Source organism: Tetrahymena thermophila (assembly GCF_000189635.1).
Source record: "Tetrahymena thermophila SB210 genomic scaffold scf_8254674, whole genome shotgun sequence".
Classification (NCBI taxonomy): domain Eukaryota; phylum Ciliophora; class Oligohymenophorea; order Hymenostomatida; family Tetrahymenidae; genus Tetrahymena; species Tetrahymena thermophila.
The window spans coordinates 205,383-228,378 of record NW_002476440.1 but is presented as its reverse complement, the minus strand read 5'-3'; the positions used below and the strand labels follow the sequence as shown (position 1 = coordinate 228,378).

General features: G+C 21.8%; 6 protein-coding genes across 6 annotated transcripts in view; 5 read left to right on the top strand and 1 right to left on the bottom strand. All coding sequences in view use genetic code 6, as the record gives it.

Moving 5' to 3' along the window:
- Nucleotides 1-4,198: 4,198 nt before the first annotated feature.
- Nucleotides 4,199-6,309, top strand: TTHERM_00748950 (hypothetical protein; the record flags this gene model as incomplete). Its single annotated transcript, XM_001013570.2, has 3 exons — nucleotides 4,199-4,208; nucleotides 4,362-6,196; nucleotides 6,253-6,309. 3 exons carry the CDS (start codon nucleotides 4,199-4,201, stop codon nucleotides 6,307-6,309), a joined length of 1,902 nt encoding a protein of 633 aa, XP_001013570.2.
- TTHERM_000748949 (transmembrane protein, putative) lies at nucleotides 6,296-9,971 on the top strand. The gene is made up of 2 exons (XM_012797013.1): nucleotides 6,296-9,751; nucleotides 9,803-9,971. Exons 1-2 carry the CDS (start codon nucleotides 6,737-6,739, stop codon nucleotides 9,848-9,850), a joined length of 3,063 nt encoding a protein of 1,020 aa, XP_012652467.1. The 5' UTR covers nucleotides 6,296-6,736; the 3' UTR covers nucleotides 9,851-9,971.
- Nucleotides 9,972-10,295: 324 nt separating this feature from the next.
- TTHERM_000748948 (MFS transporter) lies at nucleotides 10,296-11,505 on the bottom strand (the record flags this gene model as incomplete). Its single annotated transcript, XM_012797012.1, has 2 exons — nucleotides 10,296-11,324; nucleotides 11,377-11,505. The coding sequence occupies 2 exons, from the start codon at nucleotides 11,503-11,505 to the stop codon at nucleotides 10,296-10,298; spliced, it is 1,158 nt and encodes a 385-aa protein (XP_012652466.1).
- Nucleotides 11,506-16,102: 4,597 nt separating this feature from the next.
- TTHERM_000748947 (hypothetical protein) lies at nucleotides 16,103-17,865 on the top strand (the record flags this gene model as incomplete). Its single annotated transcript, XM_012797011.1, has 3 exons — nucleotides 16,103-17,486; nucleotides 17,656-17,798; nucleotides 17,857-17,865. The coding sequence occupies 3 exons, from the start codon at nucleotides 16,103-16,105 to the stop codon at nucleotides 17,863-17,865; spliced, it is 1,536 nt and encodes a 511-aa protein (XP_012652465.1).
- A 918-nt stretch (nucleotides 17,866-18,783) lies between these two features.
- Nucleotides 18,784-19,878, top strand: TTHERM_00748940 (transmembrane protein, putative; the record flags this gene model as incomplete). The annotated part of the gene is made up of 1 exon (XM_001013569.2): nucleotides 18,784-19,878. The coding sequence occupies one exon, from the start codon at nucleotides 18,784-18,786 to the stop codon at nucleotides 19,876-19,878; it is 1,095 nt and encodes a 364-aa protein (XP_001013569.2).
- A 458-nt stretch (nucleotides 19,879-20,336) lies between these two features.
- The window catches only part of TTHERM_00748930 (transmembrane protein, putative), a gene marked incomplete at both ends in the record, with an annotated part of 9,232 nt that continues 6,572 nt past the window's right edge, over nucleotides 20,337-22,996 (top strand). Inside the window, 2 exons of the mRNA XM_001013568.2 lie at nucleotides 20,337-21,903; nucleotides 22,756-22,813. Of these exons, the coding sequence (XP_001013568.2) occupies nucleotides 20,337-21,903; nucleotides 22,756-22,813 (1,625 nt within the window). The remainder of the gene's footprint in view (nucleotides 21,904-22,755; nucleotides 22,814-22,996) is intronic.

Here is a 22,996-nt window from a genome sequence, read left to right as displayed (position 1 = left end):
ATTAAATAAAATCTAATAAATCATACGCTTTATTTATTTTAAACACTAGCTTTTTAGATGCCTATTATGTATATAAGTAAATTTGAAAAAATTTTTAATATATGAAAGTATTTATTTATTTAATTGACAAAAAATATAAATAATAATTAGTAACATATGCTCTGTTTTCAGATTAATTTAAGAGGAATTTAATTTTTAATTTCACATTCACTTTAATTTCGATTTTGTATGAAATAAAATTGAAAAGCATAAAAATCAAAAAAGACTGGGTAATTCAATCAAAAAAGATGAAATAATTAATAATTTATCTGTACAGAGATGTCATTTAAATGTGTATCAATTTTAATTAAAAATATAATAATTATTTTTTAACAAATAAATCTAATAAAATATCAAATTAAAAGTAAGATAGACATTTAAAAATAAATAATCATATTTTCCCTTTAAACCAAAAACCTCATTTCCAATTTTTGTTCATGATAATTAGATCAGCTATTATCAATATTTATACTTTAATTTTATCAATTCAATACCATGCTTAAGCGTATGAAATATCTGTGGATGGATGTTCTAGATAAAATAATGCAACTATTGATAATAATTAAAATTAATGCACTGAATGCTATGAAGGCTATGAATTAAATACCAAAGAAAATCTATGTGTTTATTCTAAATGTGGCAATAATTTATATTATGATAAGAATTTAAATAGTGATACTTAAAGCTAAAATAATAATTGTGTTGCTATTTGTAGTCCTCCCAGCTGGATAAATAAGTAGACTAACATATGTAAAAGCTAATTAAAATGCTCATCTTCAATAGATTCTTATTAAAATAGATATAAATAAACTAAAGTCACAAATTTTTTTATTTATCAAAATGATTATTACGTGGCTCAATCAAGTTTTTTATCAGTCTATGATAAAAATGAACTTTATTTTATCAAAAATTTGCAATTTTAAAAAGATGACATTAATTTATTTAATGTAAATGGTATCATATTTGTAATAAGCATCGATAATACTGTATCTATTTGGGACATCATAAGAGAATCACGAGTCAAATCTTAATTCGATAAATCATCTATGATTTCCTTTAACCCTAAAACTAAAATTATTTCTATGCAGAACTAATATCTTCTAGTTTACAATGTCTTATCTAAAAGTATCTCATTTTAGATATTTTATGACTAAATTAGGTCAATTTTTTCTTTATCAAAGAATTATTGTACTATAAATATAAATGCATAGTCAATTGTGTTTATTGATTAGTTTTTATTTGTTCAATCCCAAACTGCTGTTTCTGTTTATTAGATTATTGTTTCTGTTAATGATAATAACAACTTGAATTTGAGCAATGAAATAATTTTTCAGTTTTAAATTTAGTAAAATAATAACTATTTTAATATTCTCTCATAATCTTTGCAAGGAATGTACATAGGTAGTTTTGACCAATCAATATTATTAATAAATCTAAATAATAAATAAGTTCAACAAATTTAAATTAGAGTGATTGATAATTAAACAATTAAAAAAACTAAAATATTTTATCTTTCAGATAGTGATTAAACTGAGCTTTTGATTATCAGTACAAATAGTTAGATGATTTTTTATAATACAAAAACTAACTCATCAAATTTAATAATATAAAATAATCCTTAAATTAAAGATTTTGAGATCTGTAACTTACTGGATAAAGTAAATTAATTAATTGTACTTTACGAAAATCAAGATTTACAAATTTTTTAGTTTGACACAAATTTGTAAAAATTTAATCAAATTAATTAAAAAATTTCTTTGAATTACTACCCCTAAAATTTCTTTAGCATTAAATACCTGCATATAACAACAAATGGTATAGAATTTATAAATGAAATAATATGTACAAATCTTGATTCAATTTAGATTATTAAAAGGAATACTCTCTAATTACAGTAAAAGTAATTGATATAAATTTAAGTAATTACATAATTTCATTCAAGCTTTCCTACACCATCTCCAGTTTTATCGTAAAATAGTCCATACTCAAGTTATAAAACAATTGATTTATTTTATTATCCTTCAATATTAATTCAAATAAATGGTTTCAATTCAATTAATTTTTATGATTGCTCAGATGGAATTAATTGTAAATTTAAAAAATCATTATAACTTTACCCGATAGAATAATTAACCAAATTTTTCAACAATAAAATAATCGCTTACAGCTATGCCAATTTTTAAATTATTGACATCTTTAAATAAAAAATTTTATAATTTATTGGATCTTCATTTGTTTAATATGCAACTAATAATGATAAGCTCGTAATGGCTACCAATGGATGTTTAAGAGTCTATTCATAAGAGTTGGTAGTTTTATATGAGAATTGTAATTCTGATTTTTCAAATATAAGTACTTTTAAAACTATATATTTAAATAATGATTTAAGGGTTTTGATGACATATAATTTCGATAAACAGTTAAATATTACTTTGTATTAAATAGACTTAACAAAATAATCTATTTAAAAGATAAATTCATTAAATAATTCTAATTGTTATTCCTTTAAAATAATGACAAAATTTTCTTCTTTGTAAGATGAATTGGTTAATAACTTCTTTATAGATTAAATAATAATTGTGGATAACAACAACAATTTAAACATTTATGATTTGAACTTGTCACTAATTTATTAAACAAATTAGCTTTAAATATAATATATACTATTTAATAGGAGAGTTTTGAATGATGATACAATTTATATTTTTATAGGAACAAATGAGTTTCTTTTATTTAATATCTAAAATAATAATTAAATTTTAACCAAATTGGATTTTACAATTTCGTACGAATCTCAAATATTGGAAGCAGAATAAATAACAAATGGATAGAATAATTTTTATTCTATAAAATTCCTTAGTGATAATAAAATGTATGAATACAATATAAACATGTTAAGAAATTTAACAAACACTACTCGCATAGATTAAATAAAAGACATCTCTAAATATCCTTTTTTGTTTAAAAACATAAGAAAGTCTTTAAACTTTACATTTAATTACTTTGCTGGAGACTCTACCAATTTATTGCTTGCTTCTTTATCTCCAAAATCAAGATTAACTTAAATAATTTAAATTGGAAAATATTTTATTACAAAAGTTATTCAAATTTAATAGTTAGGAATAATTTTAAATATTCCATTGAATAAAGATTTTTCCTGTATTGATATGTTCACTAATAAAGAAGTATAACTACCTAACTCATAAAGTACTTAGAATATTCTTATAAAATAAAATACAGTTATTATTTCTAGGATAAGAACGTATATTAACAATTAATAATATAATAATTTAATTCTAACAGATTTATCATAAAAAAATCCAGTTCTTACTTTTTAAAATACTATTTTTTTATTAGGATTTATTTATGATGAAAGCGATAATCTAATATACGCTTATGGGTATAGCATTTTAATACTCAATCTAAAGCTTTAACTAGTCTATACAATCTAAGATTAAAAATATAAAAATCTATCATACTAACCATGCCAAACCTCTTAAGATTATTTAATATGCTTATAAATGTACTAGCAATAATCTAATATTTAATATGAGTATGAAATACTTATATTTCATAAAGCCTTAAAAGATTTTTAAAAAGTTTACCTTGGTTAAGCGGACAAAATAAATATGATGGTAGATGCATAATTTTAAAATATATTTATTCTACAAGATAATTTTTAAATCTACAACTTTTAAGGATACTAGAAAATGACACTAGAAAAATAAATTGATAACTGCATATTTTAGTCATCTGTGATGATTTGTGAATCTTAAAAAAGTAAAAAATTAATATATTTCAATTTATCTTTAATTAATAATTTATTTTTCAATTATTCAATAAATGGACACTGAAAATCCTCAATTTAAGTGTGCAAAAGAATTATTAAAATTTTAGCTAATTTTTAAATTTTAAAAATTTTGAGATTTTTTTTGAAAAATTTTTAATAATTACCTTTACGCTTTTTAAAAGATAATAATAATTTGAATTCCTAAGAATGGTAACCAATTATTGATGTATTTAGACTTATTTCTATATTAAACTATATTTATATTTAATTTTTCAAAGATTTAAATTTAATTAAAGAACATTCAGAGATTATTAAAAATTAAGAGTTGGAAATTTTAGAGCAAGTATTTCTTACCTAAATAAAATCAATATGCTTCCAAGTTTATTTAAAAAATAAATTAAACTTGAAAAAATCCTAAATCAATCCTATTATTATTTTTAAAAAAAAATTAATTACTAAAATAATCAAAAATATTATTAAATAAATTTTTAAATTTTCATCTTTTTTTGATTAAATTTTAATTTGTAACTAGTTTGTCTACATTTAATACTAATTTTAATTTTAAAATTTATAGAATTACTTCTAATTGACAGGCTTAGTCTTACTTTAACAGAGCTGGGTGTTCCATAAGATGATTCCTCAAACTTAAAATATATTTATATTGACTTTTTAAATTATTTATTATTTTAAACATCAAGTTCACCTTACAAGATTTCTGTATTAGATGTCTCTACTAAATAAATAATAAACAGTTTTTCTTCTACACCTTAATAAGGTTAATTAATTGATATTACAGACTTCTAATTTGATTATAGCTTAAGCAGCTGCCTAATGTATATGGATCGTTTAGGAAATTTTTATTTATCTTCATTAGATAAAAATTATTCTTTTCAAAATTATATCACAATAAATGAGTTCAATGATCCAAAAATTAAACTTTAGAATTTTTATTATAATAATATTACAAATGATATTTTTATTTATTATAATTCCCTTTACTCATTTGATCTCAGCATATTAGGATAACCTTATGATCCTCAGCTAAATGAACCATATAATTTATTTTCCAAAATATTTATTAATAACTTACAGGTTGACTACTTAATTTTCAACAAGTATAATAACACAATTTTTAGGTACACTAAAAGTTATTTAAAATTTGAGTTAGATATAAGTGGTTCTCGAATGGTAGACATGCTATATAATCAAGAATTAGATATTTTAGTTATTGCTTTAGAAGACTCGATTTTATTTTATTAGTAGTATTAGTTTAGCAAATTCAATAATATGCTTCCAAATATATACAAGCTTGATAATATTCATTTCTAGCAATTTATTGCTGATAATCTTATACTTACCTATGACTAACAGATTTTACATTTAAATATTTAAAATGGTATAATAGCGAATACAGTTCAGTTTAATTCAACCTAACTAGTAACTTCTTATAGTTTAAATAAGAAACAAGACTTACTCTTAGTAGGATTTAGTGATAAATAAGTTCTACTATATAACCTTGTTGACAAATAATAATTTGTATTTTGGGCATCTTTTAAAAGCCCTCTTAGCTCTTCTATAATAATCATTTAGTTTATAGAAACTGAGTAAGTAGCTTATGCTGTTTCGAGTGATGGAACAATTATCTAAATAAATACCTCTAATAAATAATAAATTTAATAAATAGATTTAAAAAATCTAGTCAATGAAGATACTAATGCTACCATAGTATAATTTTTAGTTGACGAGACTTATAAAAGATATATTTTTTGCTTCTTAGGACAGAAAAAAGCATATGTGTGGAATTACTCATAATAATTGCGAGAATAATATCTATTTTTACCCTCGATCCAAGTTAAGAAGTTAAAAATAGAACAAAATTATATTCTTATTTCTTGTGCTTTCTAAATAAATATATTTTATCTTGACACTTCCATCCGGTTTTTTACTGTTATTAAGAAAAATTTTATTAAAGATAAAATAATAGACTATTATTTTGTTTCAGACAAGGTTATAGCAATTTTTTTCATAGATAAATTTGAACTATTCTTAATTCAAGGAGAAAATTTCAACTTGGTTTCCTAGCAGAACTATTCTTATCCTAAAATTTTAGATTATCATTTCGATTCTTCAAGTAATTCAGTAAAAATAATAGGTATGCATTAAAACGGAATTTTTGAAAATAACTATAATTTAGATACTTTTTCTTAAGATTAAATCTAGGAATGCACTCTTTTAATATCAAATTCATAAATAGCATAAGTTCAGCAAAGTTTAAATTCTGTTTATCCAAAATAAATATAATCTTAGTCAATAAATGGAATCTTTTTAATAGATTAACAAAATTATTAAAGCTATGTCTATTTATAAGTTACAAGTGATGACCTATAAAAAACAATCTAATACATTTCTTAATATTAAAATAGATAATTTGTGGTTTCTTCATATAACATTTAGAATAGTGTTGTACCTCTATCAAATGATATCTTTTCAAACCTAAACCTACCAATCTTTTAGCTTGCTAACTTTAATTTAGATTTCTAAGACAATACAAATTTAAATATTAATATTAATTAGAATTCAAATACCCAACAAATTATTTTTTAGAATATTACAATAAACTTTTAATGCTTTAGCAGTAATAAAATAATCTTTTCAGATGTTCAAAAAATTATATTTTAAAATATTAAAATATCTTAGTAAGACCTTAGAGAATGCTCAGGTAACCTCAACTAAGCAAGCTCTTTATTCTTTTTTAATAATATATCATAAATTTTAATTTACAACCTAGAAATATTGAGTAATAATTTTAATCAGATAAACGAGATACCAATATTTTAATTTGATTCAGTAAATAGCATTTAAATATCTGAATTAACTGTAGTACAAAACACAAATTTAAATAGCTTGATGGGTTTTTTAAACATTTATAATGTAACTCTTTTAAATTTATCAATTAAAAATAATATTAATCAAATAGTATTAGCATAGTAAGACTATGGAATATTCTCCTTTTCTAAGTGCTAAATAATAAATCTAATTTATTGCTCATTTTAAAAAAATAATTAATTACATTTATTCTATACCTAAAATTCATACACTAATGAAAATCAAACAACTGTTTTAGAGAATGATGTTTTAGTTTTCATAGATGTTAAAATAGAGCAAAATATATTTCCTGCAAAATCAATTTTGTTTATTTAAAGCTCTTTTGTTTATTTAAATAAATTAACTTATGTTCAAAATGAAGGTTCATTTTTAATTATGAAATCTTAGAATGTGACTGTTATTAATAGCTATTTTAGTGGTAATAAAGCATAAAATGGAGGAGCTATATATTTTAAGGCTATTCAATAAATAATAAATTTTAAAACCTGCTAATTTGAATAAAATACTGCCTTAAGTAGTGGTGGAGCTTTGTATTTTGAAAACATACCATCATGCAAAGTAATATTTGATTCTGATACAAAAATCAAAAATAATAGAGCTTTAATTGGGGGTGGATTAAGGATTGTTTAGACTGATGAAAGTCAGATTCAGTTACCTTTTGGCTTTCCTTTCATACATAATGTGTATTAAAATTTAGCAGATATATATGGAAATGATAGCACATCATATCTATAAAATATTATAATTTCAGACAATAATAAAAAAAATACCTATTTTTTCACATTTTATTTAAATTAAATGTATATACTACCCTTTGAGCTGCAAAAAAGTTTTTCTAGATTAGCTGAAATTAAAGAATTTCGAAGTGGTGGATTTATATACTTTAAAATATATATAGTTGATAGCTAGAATAGGTTTCTGAGTTTCTCAAAAGAGATGTTGGTAAATAATGAGTATCCTATCGAAATAGAATCTGAGCTAAAAAGAATTTAAGTTTCAATTTATGGTCTTTAATCCAATTAAAGCTTAATTAATGGACAACAAATCATAAATTATTACTAGTATAATTCTTAAAGTTTAGCTTTTGAGTTTAGTGATTTGCAAATAATTGGATCTGGTAATGAATTATTATTTTCTGTTAATTCGACAATATATACAAATTCTGCTGTTAAATAACCAATACTATTATCAATTGGTTTTAGAAATTGCATAACAGGTGAGGTTATTTAATATATAAATGATTAAATTTATTAATGTAATTAATGCTTGGAAGGCACTTATCAGATAAATGACCCTCTTTAACTTTATAAGTAGTCTATAAAAGGAAGAAGCGATATAAATAGATGTATAAATTGTCCTGAATCAGCTATTAAGTGTGAAGGAAATAAGATATCTTTAAAAAATGGATTCTGGAGAAAAAGTAATTTTACAGATGAAATTATAGAGTGTGATCCTATTTTAAACTCGTGTTAAGCACAAAATCCTCTTAGTATTAATTATTGCTCAACTGGCTACTTGGGTCCTATTTGTGGGCAATGCGATATTTTAGGTGAAATTTGGAAAGGTTCACGTTACTCAGAATCTATTTCCTAAGGAGTTTGTTAAATATGCGGTCCTAAACTCAATTAATGGGTTTATTTGGTTTTAAAAATAATATTGTTTGAAGCATACTTCTTGAACGTTTTAAATATTTTTGTTCAAAAATTTAAGTATACTTAAACATGTTATTATTTGAGAAAATTAAAAATAATTCCAATTAGCAGTAACAGTATATCAGACTATTCTGGATTTTACATAAAAATAATTCTAAACTATTATCAAATATCTTCTATTCTAATTTAACAACCAAAAATTATTTCAATTAATTTTAATTTCTTGAACGAGATATTTGGATCTGGTGATAGATAAATTTAATTGGGAATTGATTGTCTTATTAGTGAAGGTATTATTCAAAAGCTAAATAAAATACTATTTTATACCTTAATTTAATTTTTGGTACCTATAATAGCACTATTTTTTATTCCTTTGACCCTTAAGTTTTATGAATATATTGGAAAAGTGAGATTAAGAAAATACCATTTTTATTTGCTGTTTCATATAATTTTTATTTACTTTTAAATGAGTTAGATATCCTATTTTTCAAAATCACTTACTTGTAGAGAAATAGGAAGCCAGCTTTATAATCCTATTGATTTAACAATATAATGTTACGAAGCTAGTGTTGTTAAATATCTCTATCCTTTCTCTTTATCAGTGTTAAGTTTTTGGACTCTTTTCCCATTAGTGCTTCTAAAGTAAATTAAAAAAAATAGGAAAAAATTAGATTAATGTATAATAAAATATAAATATGGTTATTACTATGGTGAATTAAAAGATAAGTATTACTATTGGGAATTCGTTAGAATTTATTTAAAGATTGCTATCATTTATTTGTATACTTTATTATCTAGAAATAACCAATATATAGCCATCCTAGCAATAACAATACTAATATGCTTCTATTTAAAAATTATATCCTAGAATAATCCTTTTATTTCATTTAGCATATAAAAGTGTGAGATAGCATCATATATACTTATTATATTGAAGATTTTTCTATTAGCAATATAAAATTAAAATCCTTAAACCTAAAGATTGATAGAAATATCTCAAATATTTATCGATTATTTTTTCTTTTTTTGTTTCTTGCTAATAGTAATTGGAATAATGTTAAGCAGCTCAAAGTCTAAATTAATGATTTATGTAAAAGAGCAATTATTAAAAATTATTTCTTTAAAATCATTAAATAAACTTGTTAACTTTAAGCATGTATCATTTAAAGCATACATGAAATGGAAATTAGTCTACAAGATGTTTAGATAAAGCTTAAAATACCAATAAAAATTAAAGAAAAAGCAGACTATTTAAAATATAAAAAACCTGTAGAATCTTTAGAATATCAAAAACAAGTAGATACTTTAAGCCAAAAATAATCATTTGATTCTCTAGAGTAATTAGACTACTTAAAATACTTATTCTAAAGTTAATTCTTTAAGCGTAATTTATTTATATTTTTTTTAATTATAATTAATATTTTTTTTTAAAAAGCCACATTAAAAATGTATAGACATTGGTTCTACTGAATAATTTATTTGAATAATTTTATGTTTTTTAACAAATAAATTTGACTACTCATATTATATATATATATTATATGTTATTAAATATTTGTACAAAGCTTTACTTTAAAATAATATAATTTTAAATCAAAAAATCAATAAGAGTAACTTTCAACTGTTAATTGAACTAATTTTATTTATTTTTTTTATTTTTCTATAAAATAATTTTTATATCACTATGGTCTAAGTTAAAATATATCAGAAAATTAGATCAAGGCTGGAACTTCTAAAATATATAAATTAATTTACTTTAATATTATAAAAGATTTTCAATTTTTAAAAAAATACAACTTTAATGTTAGAAAAATTAAAATTTAAAGTATTTATCAAAATAAATACATAATATTTTTTACCATTTTAATCTTTAAAAATAATTGGCAATTAAAATCCAAAATTTATTTTTTTAAAGTAAATTTATTTTATCATTTTAAAAAATAATTATCTTTTTAATTTTGATTAATAGAATATATTTTAAAATAAAATAAAGTGATTTTATAAAAATATATTTAGTATAAATAGTTATTTATTGCAATTAGTTTTGTTGTCGGCCATACTAAGGTGAAAACACCGGATCCCATTCGAACTCCGAAGTTAAGCGCCTTAAGGCTGGGTTAGTACTAAGGTGGGGGACCGCTTGGGAAGTCCCAGTGTCGACAACCTTTTTATTTTAATTAAAATAATTTTTAATAATTTAAGAAATATTATTTTTTCTAATATTAATTTGTTTGAGTAAATTGTAGATTATTTAGTAAAAAAGCAAATTGAATGTTATTGTTATAAATAGTTATTTATTGATAATAATTTTGTTGTCGGCCATACTAAGGTGAAAACACCGGATCCCATTCGAACTCCGAAGTTAAGCGCCTTAAGGCTGGGTTAGTACTAAGGTGGGGGACCGCTTGGGAAGTCCCAGTGTCGACAACCTTTTTATTTTAATTAACATAATTTTTTACCATTTAAGAATATTATTTTTACCAAATAAATTTATTTAAGTAAATTGTAGATTATTAAGTGATAAAACAAATTAAAAGTTATTGTTATAAATAGTTATTTATAGATATTAATTTTGTTGTCGGCCATACTAAGGTGAAAACACCGGATCCCATTCGAACTCCGAAGTTAAGCGCCTTAAGGCTGGGTTAGTACTAAGGTGGGGGACCGCTTGGGAAGTCCCAGTGTCGACAACCTTTTTATTTTAATTAAAATAATTTTTAATAATTTAAGAAATATTATTTTTTCTAATATTAATTTGTTTGAGTAAATTGTAGATTATTTAGTGAAAAAGCAAATTGAATGTTATTGTTATAAATAGTTATTTATTGATAATAATTTTGTTGTCGGCCATACTAAGGTGAAAACACCGGATCCCATTCGAACTCCGAAGTTAAGCGCCTTAAGGCTGGGTTAGTACTAAGGTGGGGGACCGCTTGGGAAGTCCCAGTGTCGACAACCTTTTTATTTTAATTAACTTAATTTTAACCATTTAAGAAGTATCATTTTTACTAATTAATTTTAATTTATTTAAGTAAATTGTAGATTATTAATTGATAAAATTAGTTATTGTTATAAATAGTTTTTTATTCCTATTAATTTTGTTGTCGGCCATACTAAGGTGAAAACACCGGATCCCATTCGAACTCCGAAGTTAAGCGCCTTAAGGCTGGGTTAGTACTAAGGTGGGGGACCGCTTGGGAAGTCCCAGTGTCGACAACCTTTTTTATTTGAAAGAATAAATTTATTTTATTATGTTTTTTATTTACTTTTTATAATAAATTTATTTTATTTAACTTTTGTATTAAAAATATTTTTTTATTTTTATATATTCAAGCCTGTTTCTTTGTAAAAACATTACATTACAAAATAAATAGGAATTTGTCTTGTTATTTATTATTAAATTCAGTCTATAAAAAAATTGGTTTTTAAATTTATTCAATTTTGAATAAAATAAAACAAATATTTAAATTCAGCTTAATTATTCTAATCGATGAGCATAAATAAATAAATAAAAAAGTAAGACAACTTATTTAATTTATCATTTTTTAAAAAAGGTATGAATACTAATAAACAATAATTAATAATATAAAACTGTAATTAAAAATATCATTTATAATAAATTAATATTTAAGGATAAGTTATATTCTATAATTTAAACTGATTTATTTATATATTAACTAAATTTTATTGAAGAATATTTTATACCTCTTTTAAAATTAATAATTATTTCTACTAAAATAAAATATAAGCCAAATTATTAAATTCAAAATAGATTAATATGTTAATATTTATTTTAACTTTTAGAAAGTTAAAAAGTAAAAAATAATTGATTTGATTTAGATAAATTATATAATAAAATCAAAAAAATAAGCTCTAAAAAAATAGATTAAAATGTAGATAGATAGACTGATGGATAAACAAATTATATCAATTAAATAATCAAATTGATTTTACTTACTTTAATTATTATGCTTTAATGCTAATAATATTTTATCTTGATTGTTTTTAGTTAAGAATAATATATATAAAGATTCAAATATATATTATTTACGCTGCAAGTATATTTCTAATGTATAAAAATTATTTAAAAAAAGTTATTTCTTACTTCTTAATTACTTTTTATTATTTAATTTTAGATAGATATACCCTTATCCTCATATTTTTTATGAAATTGTTTGGCTATATATACTAAAAAGCTAAAAATTTGTTTGATGCAAATAAACTTCGACAAAATGTGTAACAAAAATTTAATTTTAATTGATAGTAGCACTAAAATTTATCTAACTTAAAAAATGGATTAAAGATCAATAAATTAAGTATCTAAGAGTAAAATTGCATCGTAGTTATTCATAAATTTGTTAATTATTTATTATTAGATTCTTCTTTAAAAAAATTATTTGGTGATTGATATTCACATTTAATATACTGAAATAAAATATTACCTAACAGTGAAAAATAATGAATTAAATTAGATAGAAAAATATTTATTATTTAATGGTATTGGTAGAAGGATGCAAATAACTGAGGAAAATAGACAATTTTTTCTTTGAAGCTTGAAATTAGAAAAATTAATAATGCATCGTATTTTAATTGTAAATTAAGAACATTAATTAATTAAAAAATTATTAATGATGTTTAAGACACAAGAAAAGAAGAAAAAGCTTTATTAAAAACACATGCAGCCTATAAATATAAAAACTGAACAGTCAAATATATTTTTTGTTTTCGGAGATAAGATTCAATTACACAAATCAAAACTTATTTATTTTCTTTTTTATTCTTGAAAAAGTAGTCTTTACCTTTACCATTTAGATATTTAGAGTTGCTAAAAGAAATAGGAAAACTACATTATCTAACCTTTAAAGCATTAACATTTGTTCTTAAATTTAGTAAAATAATTTTAAAATAAAGATTTAAGGTATAGTAAAAAAGAGGATCATTTATTTCCTTATTACAGACAGTAAACGGCAACTCATAATATTAAAACAAGATTAGTGATTTACATTTGTATTTTGTATTCAAAAAAATTTCAAAAGCTAGAAGTTATTTTGTAGAGAAAAATAGGTTAAAGTAACTAAAGTAAATAAGATACATATATTTAATTTGGTGAAAATTCTAAAAGCTGCTCTTAAGTCGAAAAAATAAATTTATTTTACATTAGTTATTAACGAAGTATAAAATATTAAATAAATTCTAAAGAAATATACACAAAAAATATTTAATATTTAAAATTTTTTATATTTTTATGAATAGGATATAATCCTCACTCAATCATATAATTAAAAACATCCAACTCCCATCCCAAAAAATCCAACAAATGATACGTTTTATTTATATACTTTAAATGCTTGTTTTTTTAAACGCATATCCTGTATGTAATTATTTTAAAAAAAACCATTAAAAATAACAGTATTTATTTAATTAACTAAAAATACAAATTTTAATAAGTAACATACCAATTTTTTTCACATTAATTTAAGTGGATTTTAAACAATTTTTTAATTTGCCATTCACTTTATTTTCTATATTTTATCAAACAAAATAGAACAACATCAAAATCAAATCAGACTGGGGATTTTGATCAAAAAGAAGATGAAATAAATAATAATTTAGATGTAAAGAGATATCATTTAAAAGTGCATCAATAATAAAAATAATAATTATAATTTAAAACAAATTAATATAATTAATATATATATAAATCATAATTAAAAGTAAGATAGATATTTAAAAATAATCAAGTTTTCCCTATAAACCTAAAAAGATCATTTTCAATTTTAGTTTCATGATAATTAGATCAGTAACTGTATAGATTTGCATGTTGATTTTATCAATTTAATTGCATGCTTAAGGGTATGAAACATCAGTGGATGGATGTTCTATATAAAATAATACAAATAATGGTAAAAATCAATGCACTGAATGCTATGAAGGTTATGAATTAAATACCAAAGAAAACCTATGTGTTTATAATAAATGCGACAATAATTTATATTATGATAAGAATTTAAATAGTGGCACTTAAAGCTAAAATAATAATTGTGTTGCTATTTGTAGCCCTCTCAGCTGGATAAATAAGTAGACTAACCTGTGCAAAAGCTAATTAAAATGCTCATCTTCAATAGATTCCTATAAAAATAAAAACATATAAACTACAATCACAGATTTTTTTGTTTATCAAAATGATTATTATGTGGCTCAATCAAGTTTTCTATCTGTCTATGATAAAAATGAACTTTATTTTATCAAAAATTTGCAATTTTAAAAAGATGACATTAACTTATTTAATGTAAATGGTATCGTATTTGTGATAAGCATTGATCATACTATATCTATTTGGGACATTATAAAAGAGTCGCGAATCATATCATAATTCGATAAATCATCTATTATTTCCTTTTACCCTAATACTAAAATTATTTCTATGCAGAACTAATATCTTCTAGTTTACAATATTTTATCTGAAAATATCTCATTTTAGGTATTCTATGACTAAATTAGGTCAATTTTTTTGTTATCAAAGAATTATTGTAATATAAATATAGATGCAAAATCAATTATGCTAATTGATTAGTTTTTATTTGTTCAAACTCAAACTGCTGTTTCGATTTATTAGATTATTGTTTCAGTTAATAATAATAATTTGAATTTGAGCAACGAAATAAGTTATCAGTTTTAAATTTAATAAAATAATAACTATTTTAATATTCTCTAATAATCTTTGCAAGGAATTTACATAGCATGTTTAGACCAATCAATATTATTAATAAATCTAAATAATAAATAAGTTCAGCCAATTTAAATTGGAGTGATGGATAATCAAACAATTAAAAAAACTAGAATATATTATCTTTCAGATATTGATTAAACTGAGCTTTTGATTATCAGTACAAATAGTTAGGTGATTTTTAATAATATAAAAACTAATTCATCAAATTTCATTATATAAAATAATCCTTAAATTAAAGATTTTGAGATATGTAACTTATTGGATAATGTAAATTAATTAATTGTACTTTACGAAAATCAAGATTTACAAATTTTTTAGTTTGACAAAAATTTGTAAAAATTTATTTAAACTAACTAAAAAATTTAATTGAATTACTATCCCTAAAATTTCTATAGCATCAAATAACAATCAAAAAGTGACAAAGAATTTATTAATGAGATAATAAGTACAAATCTTGATTCTATTTAGATTATTAAAAAAGGTTCTCTCTAATTACAGTAATAGCAAATGATATAAATTTAAACAATTACATAATTTAATTCAAGTTTTCCTTCACCATCTCCAATTTTATCCTATAATGATCCATATTCATATACAAAATATAAAATAATTGATCTATTTTATTATCCATCAATATTAGTTCAAATTAATAATTTCAATTCAATTAATTTTTATGATTGTTCAGATGGAATAAATTGTAAATTTATAAAATCATTTTATCTTTATCCAATAGAATAATTAACCAAATTTTTCAATAATAAAATAATCGCTTACAGTTATAAGGGTTTATGGATTTTAGACATTTTTAAATAACAAATTTTATAGTATATTGGGTCTTCTTCTGTTTAATATACAACTAATAGTGATAAGCTCATAATTGTTGTCAATGGATGTTTCAGAGTCTATTCATAAGATTTGGTAGTATTATATGAGAATTGTAATTCTGATTTTTCAAATTTAAATTCTTAAAATGCTATATATTTAAACAATGATCTAAGGGTTTTGATGACATACAACTTCAATAAATAGTTAAATATTACTGTTTATTAAATAGATTTAACAAACCAATCTATTTAAAAGATAAATTCATTAAGCGATTCTAATTGTTATTCATTTAAAATAATTTAAAAATTTTCTTCTTTGTAAGATGAATTGGTTAATAACTACTTTATAGATTAAATTATTATTGTGGAAAACTTCAACAATTTAAAGATTTATGATTTAAAATTATCACTAATTTACTAGTCAAATTAGCTTTTAATATAATATATACTATATACTAATAGAGTTTCAAATGATGATAAAACTTATGTTCTAATAGGATAAAATGAGTTTCTATTGCTTAATATCTAAAATAATAATTAAATTTTCACCAAACTGGATTTTCAATATAGGTAGGAATCTCAAATATATGAAGCAGAATAAAAAATAAATGGATAGAATACTTTTTACTCTATAAAATTCTTTAGTGATAATAAAATTTATGAATACAATATTAATATGTAGAGAAATTTAACAAACATTACTCGTATAGACTAGATGAAAAATGTTTCTAAATATCCTTTTTTTAAAAAAAACATAAGAAAGTCTTTAAATTTTACATTTAATTACTTTTCTGGAGACTCTACTGGTTTATTGCTTGCTTCTTTATCTCCAAAATCTAAATTTACTCAATTAATTTAAATTGGATAAAATTATATTTCATAAATTATTCAAATTTAATAGCTAGGTATAATTTTAAAAATGGAGTCTAGTAAAGATTTATCATATTTTGATATGTACACTAATAAAGTAGTATAATTACCAAATACAAAAGGCAATTAGAATATTTTTATAAAATAAAACACAGTTATTGTATCTAAGAAAAGAGTTTATATTAATAATGAATTATATGATAATCTAATCCTTATAGATTTATCATAAAATAATGCAGTCCTTACTTTTTAAAATAAAATTTTTTTAAACGGATTTATTTATGATGAAAATGATCAATTAATATATGCTTATGGGGATAGCATTTTAATACTTAATCTACATCTCTAACTAGTTTATACGATCTAAGATTAAAAATACTAATAAACATCATACTAATAATGTCAAACATCTCAAGATTATTTAATATGTTTATAATAATACTAACGTTAAGCTAATATCAATGAGTATGAAATATTTATATTCCATAAAACCTTAAAAAATTTTTAAAAAGTTTACCTTGGTTAAGTGTAGAAAATGATTTATATGGATGTTGATACATAATATTAAAATATATTTATACGACAAGTTAATTTGTAAATCTACAGCTTTTAAGGTTAATATAAACAGGCAGTATAAAAATAAATTGAAAAATGCTTATTTTAACCATCTATGATGATTTGTGAATCTTAAAAAAGTAAAAAATAAATATATCTCATTTTATCTTTAACTAACTAATTTTAATTATTTTTTTATAAATTATTTTTCGATTAATAAATAAATTAAAAAATTTGACTTATTTTTGATTAAATTTTAATTTTTAACTTATTTACATTGTATACTAATTTAATTATTAAATTTTATAGAACTACTTTTAATTGACAGGCTTAGTCTTGTTTTAACAGAGTTGGGTGTTCCTGAAGATGATTCCTCATGCTTAAAATATATTTATATTGACTTTTTAAATTATTTACTATTTTAAACAACACTTTCAACTAACAAGATCTCTGTAATGGATGTCTCTACAAAATAAATAATAAACAGTTTTTCTTCTACAACTTAATAAGGTTAATTGATTGATATTACAGACTTTTAATTTGATTATAGCTTAAGCAGCTGCTTAATGTATATGGATCGTTTAGGAAATTTTTATTTATCTTCATTAGATAAAAATTATCCTTTTCAAAATTATATCACAATAAACGAGTTCAATGATCCAAAATTTAGACTTATGTATTTTTATTTTAACAATATTACTAATGACATTTTTACTTATTATAACTCTCTTTACACATTTGATATCAGTATATTAGGATAGCCTTATGACCCTCAGCTAAATGAACCATATAATTTATTTTCCAAAATATTAATAAATAGCTTACAGACTGACTATCTAATTTTCAACAAATATAATAACACAATTTTTAGGTACGCTAAAAGTTATTTTAAATTTGAGTTAGATATAAGTGGTTCTAGAATAGTAGACATGCAATATAATTAAGCATTCGATACTTTAATTATTGCTTTATAAGACTCAGTTTTATTTTACTATTAGTATTAGTTTAGCAAAAGCAATAATATGCTTCCAGATATTTAAAAGCTTGATAATATTCAATTCTAGCAATTTATTGCTAATAATCTTATACTTACCTATGACTAACAGATTTTACATTTAAATATTTAAATTGGTATAATAGTGAATACAATTCAGTTTAATTCAACATAGCTAGTAACTTCTTATTGCTTAAATAAGAACCAAGACTTTATCTTAGTAGGATTTAGTGATAAATAAATTCTTTTATACAGTCTTGTTGACAAATAATAATTTGTATTTGGAGTATCTTTTAAAAGCCCTCTTAACTCTTCTATAATAATCATTTAGTTTATAGAAACTGAGTAAGTAGCTTATGCTGTTTCGAGTGATGGAATAATGACCTAAATAAATATCTCTAATAAGCAATAAATTTAATAGATAGATTTAAAAAATCTAGTCAATGAAGATCATAATACTACCATAGTAAAATTTTTAGTTGACTAAGCATATAAAAGATATATTTTTTGCTTCTTAGGCCAGAAAAAAGCATATGTATGGAATTACTAATAATAATTGCAAGAATAATATCTATTTTTACCCTCAATCCAAATTAAAAAGTTAAAGATAGAGCAAAATTATATACTTATTTCTTGTGCTTTTTAAATAAATATATTTCATCTTGACGCTTCCATCCAGTTTTTTACTGTTATTAAGAAAAATTTTATTAAAGATAAAATAATAGACTTTTTTTTTGTTTCAGACAAGGTAATAGCAATTTTTTTCATTGATAAATTTGAACTATTCTTAATTCAAGGAGAAAATGTCAACCTAGTTTCCTAGCAGAATTATTCTTATCCTAAAATTGTAGATTATCATTTCGATTCTTTAAGCAATTAAGTTAAAATAATAGGAATGCATTAAAACGGAATTTTTGAAAATAATTACAATTTAGATACTTTTTCTTATGATTAAATATCAGAATGCACTCTTTTAATATCGAATTCTGATATAGCATAAGTCTAGCAAAATTTAAATTCAGTTTATCCAAAACAAATTTAAACTCAGTCAATAAATGGAATCTCATTAATCGACTTACAAAATTATTAAAGTTATGTCTATTTATAAGTTACAAGTATTGACCTATAAAAAGCAATCTAATACACTTCTTAATATTAAAATAGATAATTTGTGGTTTCTTCATATAATATTTAGAATAGTGTTGTACTTCTCTCAAATGATACTTTTTAAAGCCTAAGTCTACCGATCTTTTAGCTTGCTAACTTTAATTTAGATTTTTAAAACAATACAAATTTAAATATCAATATTAATCAGAATTCAAATACCTAACAAATTATTTTTTAGAATATTACAATAAGTTTTTAATGTTTTAGTAATAATAAAATAATATTTTCAAACGTTCAAAATATTATTTTTTAAAATATTAAAATATCTTAGTAAGACCTTAGAGAATGTTCAGGTAACCTCAACTAAGCAAACTCTTTATTCTTTTTTAATAATATATCATAAATTTTAATTTACAACCTAGAAATATTGAGTAATAATTTTAATCAGATATATGAGATACCAATTTTTTAATTTGATTCAGTAAATACAATTTAAATATCTGGATTAACTGTAGTACAAAACACAAATTTAAATAGCTTGATGTGTTTTTTAAATATTTATAATTTAACCCTTTTAAATTTATCAATTAAAAATAATAGTAATTATATAGTATAGTAAGACTATGGAATTATCTCCCTTTCTAAGTGCTAAATAATAAATCTAACAAATTGTTAATTTTAAACAAATAATTAATTAAATCTATTTTATACCTAAAATTCATACTCTAATGAAAATCAAACAACCGTTTTAGAATAAGATGTTTTAGTTTTCTAAGATGTTAAAATAGAGTAAAACATATTTCCAACAAAAACTATTTTGTCTATTTAAAATTCGCATGTTAATTTTAATAAATTAACTTACGTTAATAATGAAGGATCATTTTTAATTATGAAATCTTAGAATGTTACTGTTAATAATAGCTATTTTAAAGGCAATAAAGCACAAAATGGAGGAGCTATATATTTTAAAGATATTCAATAAACAATTAATTTTAAAACATGCTAATTTGAATAGAATACTGCCTTAAGTAGTGGCGGAGCTTTGTACTTTGAAAACATACCATCATGCAAAGTAATCTTTGACTTGGATACAAATATCATAAATAATAGAGCTTTAATTGGAGGTGGATTAAGGATTGTTTAGACTGACGAAAATCAGATTCAGTTACCTTATGGCTTTCCTTTTATACATAATGTGTATTAAAATTTAGCTGATATATATGGAAATGATAGCACATCATATCTATAAAATATTATACTTTCAAATAATAATTAATAAAATAGCTATTTTTTCACATTTTATGAAAACTAAACTAATATTCTACCCAAGGAGCTTGAGTAAAGCTTTTCAAGATTAGCTGAAATAAAAGAATTTCGAAGTGGTGGGTTCATATATTTTAAGGTGTATATAATTGATAACTAGAATAGATATCTGAGTTTCTCAAAAGAGATGCTGGTAAATAGTGAATACCCTATAGAAATAGAATCTGAGCTAAAAAGCATTTAAGTTTCAATTTATGGACTTTAATCCAATTAAAGCTTAATAAATGGGCAACAAATAATAAATTATTACTAGTATAATTCATAAAGTTTAGCTTTTGAGTTTAGTGATTTGTAAATAATTGGATCTAGTAATGAGTTATTCTTTTCTGTTAATTCAACAATTTATACCAGTTCTATTGTTAAATAACCAATTCTCTTATCAATTAGTTTCAGAAATTGTATTGCAGGTGAGGTTATTTAACATATAAATGATTAAATTTATTAATGCAATTAATGCTAGGAAGGTACTTATCAAATAAATGACCCACTCTAACTTTATAATGATTCTATAAAAGGAAGAAGTGATGTAAATCGATGTATAAATTGTCCTTAATCTGCTATCAAGTGTGAAGGAAATAAAATATCTTTAAAAAATGGATTCTGGAGAAAAAGCAACTATACAGATGAAATTATAGAGTGTGATCCTATTGTAAACTCGTGTTAAGCACAAAATCCTCTTAATATAAATTATTGCTCAACTGGCTACTTGGGCCCTATTTGTGGGCAATGCGATATTTTAGGTGAAATTTGGAAAGGTTCACGCTACTCAGAATCTATTTCCAAAGGAGTTTGCTAAATATGTGGCCCTAAGCTCAATTAATGGATTTACTTGGTTTTAAAAATAATATTTTTTGAAGCATACTTCTTGAATGTTTTAGATATTTTTATTAAAAAATTTAATTATACTTAAACTTGTTATTATTTGAGAAAATTGAAAGTAATTCCAATCAGTAGTAACAGCATATAAGACTATTCTGGATTTTACATAAAAATAATTCTAAACTACTATCAAATATCGTCTATTCTAATTTAACAACCAAAAGTTATTTCAATTAATTTTAATTTCTTGAGTGAGATATTTGGATCTGGTGATAGATAACTTTAATTGGGAATTGATTGTCTTATTAGCGAAGGTACTATTCAAAAGCTAAATAAAATATTATTTTATACCTAAATTTAATTTTTGGTTCCTATAATAGCACTCATTTTAATTCCTTTGACTCTTAAGTTTTATGAATAAACTGGAAAAGTGAGATTAAGAAAATACCATTTTTATTTGCTGTTTCATATAATTTTTATTTACTTTTAAATGAGTTAGATATCCTATTTTTCAAAATCACTTACTTGTAAAGAAATAGGAAGTCAGTTTTATAATCCTATAGATTTAACAATAAAATGTTATGAAGCTAGTGTAGTTAAATATCTTTATCCTTTCTCTTTATCAGTGTTAAGTTTTTGGACTCTTTTCCCATTAGTGCTTCTAAAGTAAATTAAAAAAAACAGGAAAAATTTAGATTAGTGTTTAATAAAATATAAATATGGCTATTACTATGGAGAATTAAAAGATAAGTATTACTATTGGGAGTTCATTAGAATTTATCTAAAGATTGCTATCATTTATTTGCACACTTTATTATCTAGAAATAACTAATATATAGCCATCCTAGCAATTTCAATACTAATATGTTACTATATTAAAATGGTATCCTAAAATAATCCTTTTGTTTCATTTAGCATATAAAAGTGTGAGACAGCATCATATACTCTTATAATATTGAAGATTTTTCTATTAGCAATATAAAATTAAAATCCATAAACCTAAAAATTAATAGAAATATCTCAAATATTTATCGATTATTTTTTCTTTTTTTGTTTCTTGTTAATAATAATGGGAATAATATTAAGCAGCTCGAAGTCTAAATTAATAATTCTTATAAAAGAATAATTATTAAAAATGATATCTATAAATTTATTAAATAAACTAGTTAACTTTAAGCAAGTATCATTTAAAGCATACATTAAATGGAAATTAGTCTACAAAATGTATAGAAAAAGCTTAAAATACCATTAAAAATTAAGGAAAAAGCAGACTCTTTAAAATACAAAAATGTAGAATATTAAAAATAAGTAGATCCTATAAGATAATAAGAATCATTTTATTATCTAGAGTATTAATAAGGATTTGATTGCTTAAAATCCTTATTCTAAGGTTAACTTAATAAGCGT